The sequence below is a fragment of the Staurois parvus genome, unplaced genomic scaffold (genome assembly GCF_062004578.1).
Source record: "Staurois parvus isolate SC_StPar_1 unplaced genomic scaffold, SC_StPar_1.0 ptg001349l, whole genome shotgun sequence".
Classification (NCBI taxonomy): Eukaryota; Metazoa; Chordata; class Amphibia; order Anura; family Ranidae; genus Staurois; species Staurois parvus.
Window position 1 is genome coordinate 3,470,168 of NW_028319145.1, and position 10,137 is coordinate 3,480,304.

The 10,137-nt window shown below is 44.8% G+C and overlaps 1 protein-coding gene across 4 annotated transcripts in view; it reads left to right on the top strand.

Moving 5' to 3' along the window:
* Positions 1 to 9,893, top strand: part of SLCO4A1 (solute carrier organic anion transporter family member 4A1) — a 55,764-nt gene extending 45,871 nt beyond the window's left edge. For 3 of the 4 annotated variants that reach the window (XM_089661535.1, XM_089661537.1, XM_089661538.1), the window contains exons 11-12: positions 1,729 to 1,877; positions 3,411 to 9,893. In XM_089661535.1, coding sequence (XP_089517661.1) covers positions 1,729 to 1,877; positions 3,411 to 3,563 — 302 coding nt within the window. In that variant the 3' untranslated portion in view covers positions 3,564 to 9,893. Of the gene's footprint in view, positions 1 to 1,728; positions 1,878 to 3,410 lie in introns of those variants that run through there. The other variant, XR_016308275.1, reaches the window with a different exon arrangement.
* The last annotated feature ends 244 nt before the right edge of the window (positions 9,894 to 10,137 follow it).

Here is a 10,137-nt window from a genome sequence, read left to right on the forward strand (position 1 = left end):
TATCCCCCCCCTTATGTATTATACATGGAGATCATATCCCCCTTATGTATTATACATGGAGATCATATCCCCCTTATGTATTATACATGGAGATCATATCCCCCCCCTTATGTATTATACATGGAGATCATATCCCCCTTATGTATTATACATGGAGATCATATCCCCCTTATGTATTATACATGGAGATCATATCCCCCCCCCTTGTGTATTATACATGGAGATCATATCCCCCCTTATGTATTATACATGGAGATCATATCCCCCCCTTATGTATTATACATGGAGATCATATCCCCCCTTATGTATTATACATGGAGATCATATCCCCCCTTATGTAAAATACATGGAGATCGTATCCCCCTTATGTATTATACATGGAGATCATATCCCCCCTTATGTATTATACATGGTGATCATATCCCCCTTATGTATTATACATGGAGATCATATCCCCCTTATGTAAAATACATGGAGATCGTATCCCCTTTATGTATTATACATGGAGATCATATCCCCCCTTATGTATTATACATGGAGATCATATCCCCCTTATGTATTATACATGGAGATCATATCCCCCCCTTATGTATTATACATGGAGATCATATCCCCCTTATGTATTATACATGGAGATCATATCCCCCTTATGTATTATACATGGAGATCATATCCCCCCCCTTGTGTATTATACATGGAGATCATATCCCCCTTATGTATTATACATGGAGATCATATCCCCCCTTATGTATTATACATGGAGATCATATCCCCCCTTATGTATTATACATGGAGATCATATCCCCCCCTTATGTATTATACATGGAGATCATATCCCCCCTTATGTATTATACATGGAGATCATATCCCCCCTTATGTATTATACATGGAGATCATATCCCCCCCCTTATGTATTATACATGGAGATCATATCCCCCTTATGTATTATACATGGAGATCATATCCCCCCCTTGTGTATTATACATGGAGATCATATCCCCCTTATGTATTATACATGGAGATCATATCCCCCCCTTATGTATTATACATGGTGATCATATCCCCCCTTATGTATTATACATGGAGATCATATCCCCCCTTATGTATTATACATGGAGATCATATCCCCCCCTTATGTATTGTACATGGAGATCCTATCCCCCCTTATGTATTATACATGGAGATCATATCCCCCCTTATGTATTATACATGGAGATCATATCCCCCCCTATGTATTATACATGGAGATCATATCCCCCTTTATGTATTATACATGGAGATCATATCCCCCCTTATGTATTATACATGGAGATCATATCCCCCCCTTATGTATTATACATGGAGATCATATCCCCCCCCTTATGTATTATACATGGAGATCATATCCCCCCCTTATGTATTATACATGGAGATCATATCCCCCCTTATGTATTATACATGGTGATCATATCCCCCCCTTATGTATTATACATGTTTATCATATGCCCCCATAATCTCCTCTCCTCAAGAGAGAATAAATTCAATTCCTCTAATCTTTCCTCATAGCTGAGCTCCTCCATGCCTCTTATCAGTTTGGTTGCCCTTCTCTGTACTTTCTCCAGTTCCCCAATGTTCTTTTTGTGAATTGGTTTGAGAGATCAGGTAAAGGCCAGTGGCTTCAGCAATTAAGTACAGACTATGCTTGCCTGAAAAAAAGATATTTTGCAATAATGTCCCCTTCTTTTTCAGGTGGTATCCCTGGACCAATTGCCTTTGGCTCGATGATTGACATTTCCTGCCTGCTCTGGCAGAACCAAAGTGGAGAAAAGGGCTCCTGTTACATGTACCAAAACTCAGCCATGAGCAACTATATGCTTATTGCTGGTCTTGTTTACAAGGTGAGTGAAGGGTTAATGTGAGCTGCCCTGATGTCCAGCATAATTGGACCTTACAGTTACCCCGCCACTAACCCAGCATCAGGCATGACCTTGGGCATGTTCGGATCAGGGGCGGACTGACCATTTGGAAACTCGGGCACTGCCCGAGGGCCCGGGGTCAGTAGGGGGCCCCATGAGATACCCCTGGTACCTTTTTCATAGGCTTTTTTGAGTTTGGGCAAGGACACAGGGGCCCCATGACCCCCTATTGCCCGGGGGCCCCATGAGTTGTCAGTCCACCCCTGGTTCGGATCCTAGTCTGCCAGGAAGCTATCACTGCACATCACTAATTGTAAGTGGCTGGGGTATTCCCCATCCCACAGCCGCGTGTGTTCATTTCATGCCCCTGCAGACTGGGAATTGCCTAAGGAACTTATGATTGGCAGTGCACAGTGACAGCTTTCTGGCAGGAATGCTTCAAGTGGGTTTGTTCTGAATCGAGTTCAGTCCCAACCAGAAGGCAACTGCCATTCCTGGGCCACTGAGATGTGGGTGGAGGACTCCATGCCCTTTAGCTGACATATACAAAAGGGCAGGGGATGCTTATCACATCATTGACCTAGTTTGGCCACAAACACAAGCTCATCCCTATTCCTGACTTGAATTAAGGTAGCGAGGAAGTGAGGTGGTCTTTCAAATACAGTGTAAGGGACCGCCCGGCGGTACCACTAGCACTCCACTGAATAGGTGTCCCCAGCGCACGGAATCTAAGTCCCAGGGTGCTTGTTCACCAGGGCCCCTGATGGTGGGGATGGACTTGGAGCCCCCCGAGACCAGGTCGTGGCTACTGGGTGCGTCCGTCAGTGGTAGTGGTATGCGCCAAGGGCTCCCACGGGAAGGAGTCTGATATGAGGAGGTCAGAAGACCCCACTGCGAGGGATGGGCGGATGGATGGATGAGCAAGGTCAGACGGGCCGGGTCGGTAACAGAGAGGACGGTAAGATACAAGGCAGCGGGCAGAGAATGGTCGGGTCACACGCCAGGTCAGCAACAGCAGGTCAAATCCGATAGGGGGCATCCAGGAGAGAGGTCAGGCAAAGCAAGGGTCAGGATAGGAGAAAATAGCAAGGTCAGGTACAATCCGGGTCAATAACTTACAGGGTACAGGTTCGCAGAATCACAGGATGCAGGAAAGACCAGAAGGCACTGAATGACAGCTCAGGGCCATTTAAATATCCCGCCCTGCGCTGCCATTGGTGCCCAGCGGGTGGCCGCGGCTTCTACTGCGCATGCGCGAACTCGAACGCTGCGGCCGGCCCGGACCTAGTGCCCGTGTCCCTGCACAGGGCGGTGCACTGCGCCTGCGCCGGGACCATCGCGGCGGGGATCGAGGAGATCCCTGACATACAGACTTCAATAAAGACCTCACCCGCTGACCCTTCCCAGCTATATCCAAGACCACATAAAAAACAAATCTTTAATCTATAAAAAAAATACAAAGCTAAAAGGTGACGTTGCCCTTTAATTATGCTAGTACCCTTCTTGGTTTTACAGGTGATTGGACTAGTGTTCTTTTTGCTCGCTCTCTTGCTCTATAAACCTCCACCGGTCTCTCCAGCCATTACTGTGGACAAAGCATCCAATGGGCATTCAGAAAGACCTTGCCAGGGGGAAGCCGCAGTGACATCACCAGACACGCCCTCCTGAGGATCCCTACCAGTCACTTCTGCACTTGTTCCACTGCCTTGACGTATTGCACAGTCCTACAATCCTCATCTGCTGCAGATTGTTAGACTTCGTCCTGTTTAGGAAGGAAGGGCTATTCGAAGCACTGCAGCGATCCACCGCATACAATTCAGAACACAACTTTCGTTTTATACTGAATGCCAAGATGCGCCCAAGGTAGCACAATAATCACTGTTCTCTGATTGCCATTCTGGGCACAGGAAGCACAGTCAATGGTACACGGTTTCAGTATGTCTGGCTATGCAGTGTGTTCCTTAATGTCATTTATTTATGTTAATATTTTATTGTAATGTTATCAATAATGATTTTCATACTACTAGACAGGGATAAATCTTTCTCATAGGAAAAAAAGAAATAATTATGCCAGTTTCTGTAGATGCCAACAGACACTGCAACTTGAACAGTATTTTTACATGACATTTAGTGGAATGAGATTTTAGTTCTCATCGGCTTTTTACGGACTTCTTCACATGGTTGTTTTTGAAAATGCCAGGCACCTTTGCATTGGGCACTAAGAGAAAAGCACAGTAAATATGTCAAAGAAGGTTTTCCCAGAGCAGTACAGGGGTTTAGTGATGAGCAAGGTGACTATATAGAACGGGGTGGGGAGATACCAAGGGCACTTCCATATGGTGTTTGTATGTTTGTCCTGTGTTTGTGTGGATTTCCTGTGGGTCATCCTATTTCCTTCTACAAGCCAAGAACTTACTGGGAGGTGAACTGACTGCCATTCAAAGTGGGTGTAATGTTTATGTGTTGGAGACTTTATATGACAGGCTCCTCGGAGGCAGGGACTGATATAAATGATTAAAGGATCACTGTAAGGCATTAAGGAGACACTGCCGCCTTGAACATGTAGGGCAAAGGAACAGTATCTCTGCAAAGGTCACCATTTCCCTGTACTCACCTTGCATGCAGACCGCTATAGTTCCTTCCTTGGTTGCCAAAGGTTTACTTGTTTTCTTACAAAACTGGTATAATATAGGAAGGTGTGTTTCCTGCAGGGCACAGTAAAATTCTATATTGTGTTTGTGCCAAACTCTGGTGTCGAACACAGCGCACCCCTTAGGTGTTTGTGAAGACTCAAGGTTTTTTATCTTCATGTATTCAATGCTTCCCCCAGTCCCCCCTTCCTACATCTTACCTGAGCACCATCTCGATCCAGCGATGTGCACAAGAGTCTCAGCTCTCCCGGGTCTCTCCTTCTTCATTGGCTGAGACAGCAGCGGTAGCCATTGGCTCTGGCTACTGTCAATCACAGCCAGTGAGCCAATGAGGAGAGCGGGAGCGGGGCCGAGCTGTGCTCCGTTTGTGAATGGACACAAAGTAGCAGCTCAGGTGCGAGCCCGCTCTGGTGGCCCCATAGCAAGCTGCTTGCTATGGGGGAACTCGGCAGGAGCACTAGGGCAGACCCAAGAATAGGAAGATCAAGGCTGCTCTGTGCAAAACCATTGCACAGAGCAGGTAAGTATATTCTACCGGCCTCTCAGCGGGTGGGCCTTGACGCAGAGATACTGCATACATGCGTACCTAAATGTCAACAAATCTGTGCTGAGAGCACGTGCCCTGCATGCTCCCAGCACAGGCACCAACGGAAAGCTCCCAATCGATAATGTGACCTCTGTGACAGCCAATCACAGCAATCACATGATCATAAACCCTACCCCACCTCCCGGAATCAGAAACCCCTTGAAGAGCCAGGAGGCGCCGGCATTAAGGGGTTAATGTGTCCCAAACATTCAGCTTCATATGATCATAAACCCCACCCCACCTCCCGGAATCAGAAACCCCTTGAAGAGCCGGGAGGCGCCGGCATTAAGGGGTTAATGTGTCCCAAACATTCAGCTATACCCGTAGACACACTATGCAATCTATTCAATGATCTGATTCTGCTTTTAACAGTCAAGTTATGTTTTTGCTAATTATTTTGTGGTCATGATAAATATTGAAGTGACAGCATGTTTATAAGTTGGCTTCACTATTATCAGTCCTTGTATGTTTATTAATTATCTGACAAATTGGAAGTCTTAAAGAGGGCTTACAATTTTTCAGGAAAAGGAAGTCTCTATACTTGCTAATCAGTAGAAGTGACCTGCTTAAAATCCCCACTATTCCACTGATTTACAGGAGCCCTAGAGCTGCTCAGTTGTCTCCAGGTTGACAAGTCACATTACTGTGTAATGTTTGCTGCCAACAGCCCGACAGCCCCTACAGCAACTACAAGATTCTGTAGTGATGTAAAGGCCAGCAGGTGGAAATCTGAGGGGGATCGGGCGTCCAACAAACCCAACATGTCAAATGCAGAAGGTTCTTCATATAGCTTAGCTTTTTAGGAGATTGAAGGTAGTGGCAGAGAGGGCAATACAGGTAAGTAAGTTTTACCTATTTATGTAGCAACACAGTTAAAAACTCATCAGCCCTCGTGTTACAATTCACAGGAATCCAGACTTCACTACCACATCCTCATTGGCTGTAGTGGTTTAAGAAAGCATCAAAGGAAAGAGGCTGGAGTTCTTGACAACTGCACCACAGTCGTCAAGCAACATGCACCTGTTTCAAGAATCGAAAAAAAAAATTTGAAAAGCTTATTGGGATTTCATTAGGACCATATTGCTAGGAATAAATTCATTGTGTGCAGGATACACACAAAACGAATAATATGGACTGGCTGCTATGACGTAATTAATGCAGATTTGGACCTTAATGTGAAAACATATACTTGAAGGCTTGTGTACAAGGGTGGGTTACTGTGTCTCACATTGAGTTGTATAGTGGAATAAAAGCAAAGCACAAACTAATGTCAGATTGACCTGAACTGATCCCGAAAGCCTCTATAATGAGCTATCCAATATATTGTATGTGCCGAACAGAGGGCGGTCTGAGGACTGAGCCTGGCTCTGAAAGCTGTAGTGCTAACTAACTGGCTGCTAGCAGAGATGCTGCCATAGATACTCACAGAGCTTAATAGGTTTCTGAGCAGCCAATATACTTCCAGAGAGTGGATTTCAGTTAAGGGCTCAGACTTTACACAGTCCTTAACATTTCTATGAGAATTAAAGCAGATCTATAATCAGATACACGCATTATGACCTCCTACTGGAAATGCCTGATGAGTCACGGTTATCAGCATGACGGTCTGGCACTTGTCATTTTCTGAAGGCGCTTAACAATGCTAGACTCCACATTTCTTTGAGCACGGGTGCTTTTTAAGGAATTATAATTCATTTAAAGGTCATTTTGTATAACAAAATCTGACAATTGTTTTCTAGTTTTGGGAGGGACTGAGATGACTGCGTCTTTATTGCGGTTTATAAACCTGGTGGGGATATCACCCCAGCACAACCTTGACAGTCAGGGCTGTGATTGGAAGCTGGACTGCCTGGAGTGGTCTTAATATATTCCTACTGTTCCATTAGGAGGCCAGTGAGCAGGGCTGTGGATTAGGGGGTACCACCAGTCCTCCTATACCAGGGGTAGGCAACCTGCGGCTCTCCAGCTGTTGCAGGACTACAAGTTTCATCAAGCCTCTGCAGGTCATAGCTGTAACTGTCAGTTTTGTAATGTTGCAATGCCTCATGGGAAATGTAGTTCCACAACAGCTAGAGAGCCACAGGTTGCCCACCCCTGTCCTATACGAACTGTATGTGGGGGGGGGGGGTGATCGGCATGGTGCACGGGGGGAATTACTGAAACTGATCCCCTGTATGGCTCTCTCTGCAGCAGATGAGAGCTGGCTTTTTCTCCTCTCCCATTTGCTGGCTTTCAGCTGCTGCAGAGAGAGCCATACAGGGGATCAGTTACAGTAATTGCCCCCTCCCTGTGACCATACATTTCCCCCTGCTGCTCAGCCCACCTGTGTGCCCCCACCCTGGCAGTGCTGCTGGCTTACCTCCTCTCCTTGCCACCGACAGCTGCAGACACACAATAGGATCCTTCAGGATGGAGAGTGAGGGAAGGGTGCAGAAAATGTGTCACATTTATCAGCCCCCTTCCTTTCCTAAATGAACACAATGAATGATCGATACTGATCGCTCACTGTGTTCATTCATAATTGATGCATAGTAAACTGGTTTTTTTTTGGAGGTCAGGTTAGCTGCATGGGGGCCTTGTGATTTCTAACAGCAGCCTTGCCAGTGAGACTATATATCTGCTGGATATGGTTCATTCTCCCATTGTCCTCCAAAAAACTGAGCCCTAAATATTGTTATTTAGCTTGACCCTATAAATACTTCAGATAGGCAAAGCAATATGACCAGTCAGGAGATGGTAATATATTGCTCTTATTTATGTGTGAATGACATGGCTTGCCTCACCCCAAGATAAGTTATGAAAAGGGAAATTGGTGATATAGCTGTAAGATGTATTGTTTAAGGAAACTGTCTGTTTTTATGACAAAGCAGTTTAATTTTTAATGTTTTATTTAAAATTTTGTCTTTATACAATGTTCTTTGTAATTGCCTTTACATGAAACCTTAAACAGAAATTCTAAAAACTGGACTTCTCCTGAAGGAGATCTGACGCATGAAGAAAATGGATCCACGTTCCATCCCTCAAGGATGGTATACATGCTTTAAAACCTATTTTGGGCAGGGGGTGGGGGCTCTACATCTGGGGATCCTGAGCCTAGAATCACGTTTGTTCCAGGACCTGCCATATTATGTTTCTTGACCTGAGAAAACCATGCTCCTACCACTGCTTTCTTTTAGGCCCTGTTCACACCATTGTGGCGTGCTGGCGCCCTTAAAGAGTAACTCTAGGCAACAAATGAAATTGATCAGTAAATGGCCAATGCTCTTCAGGAAATACTGCAACTAGGCTTATATAACAAAGTTTACCATAGAGGGAACCATCACAGATTGCTGACTTGGGTTTGAACGTAGCAACTCTCATCCTAAACTTTGCTTCTGCACAATAATCCACCAAGGGCCCGTGCACATACACAATAAAACACACAAAAAAAGATGCATGTAGCATTTTTGGCAGTGCACCACAATGCATGTTAGCGAGTTGCTGCATGCTGCATTGCAATGCTCTTCTGTTTTCAAGGTGCATGGCAGTGTGATGGTGTGAATGGGACTGAATAATAAAGCAGTGGTATGACCATACAGCTGCTTACAAAAAAACAAACAAACAAACAAACAAACATTAACATATTTTTAAGGCTCAGCAGTTTGCTTACAAATGTGGTCTATGCCTTGCCTACAGTTGCAAGAAAAAGTATGTGAACCCCTTGGGATTACGTGGAGTTTTGCATGAATTGGGCATAAAATGTGCTCTGAACGTCATCTAAGTCACAACAATAGAAGAACACAGTCTGCTGAACATAATACTACACAAACATTAGATGTTGCCATGGTTTAATTGCACATAACATCTAAACATTCACAGTGCAGGGAGGAAAAAGTATGTGAGGCCCTAGCTTAATGACTCCCAGAGCTAATTGGAGGCAGGAGTGAGCCAACCTTGAGCAACTGTACTTCAGAACAGCAAAGCAAGCAGAGCACCGTTAGTTCCAAACCACATGAACTGTCATGTGACCAGCCTCTCCTCCAATCATGGAATTTTTTCTGCAAGGAAAAGAAAACTCTGTGGGACACCGCAGGCTCTACAGCATGGTCTACATTTTATGAATGACTCATAAAATGCAGATGCAGTATGGAGCAAACACTGTGGTGTCCGGCGGATAGCAGATAGCAACATCCACTCTCTAGTATAAATGAGCCCCCAAGTGCGTACATCAGGGGTCTCAAGTTTCAGTGGCTGCATATTTATTCCTGATGAATAGTTTACCAAGTAGTAAAGGATGGGTGAGGATACAAGCCCAAGAGTTTGCAACTTCAAAAATAAGTTTTCAAATACTGTCCCAACAGGAATTATGAAATCTCAGCTTTCTGTAATCCACTGCAGCTACTTGTACTTCTGGGTGGGCCTTCTTACTTAGGTCACATTTTTAACTTCCCCTCTTTCTGCGTGAAAGATAACAAGGAGCTTACAGTGGGCAGGGCAGTGAACACCTGTCCCGTTATTTCACATGCCTCAGCAGCCGGTGTTCCCAGAAGAGGTAGACGTTTCCTTTGAGCAGTAGGGTGGACTGGGGCACGAAGCTATGATTTAACACTGAAGCCCTTTTCAGGTACGTTGACCTCTATATGCATCTCATGTCTTCATTTTGAGTCTGACCGGAGTGTATGTTTAATTTATTCACTGGATGTATGTTGCTTCTATGGTGTTTTGTATAAAGATGTATTATGGATGTACATTTTTTTTTTATTAAAAAAAAAAGTTTCTTTAGTTTTATTGTTAATGTGTTTGGTGTATTCTTTATCTGTAAATATTTAAAACTGTGTGTATATCAATGGAGCAACCAGACTGAAGATTTTCCTCCTGCAGCCGCTGAATACCGGCGGGAGGGATTGGAGGAGAAGTCAGCTTTCAGCGGTTGCAGTAGGAAAATGGAGAGGATTGGTTCCTGTATATGCTGCCCCTGCCTCCCCTCCTGTCCAAGTGTAAAACAGAATGTGACAGGGAGGCCACA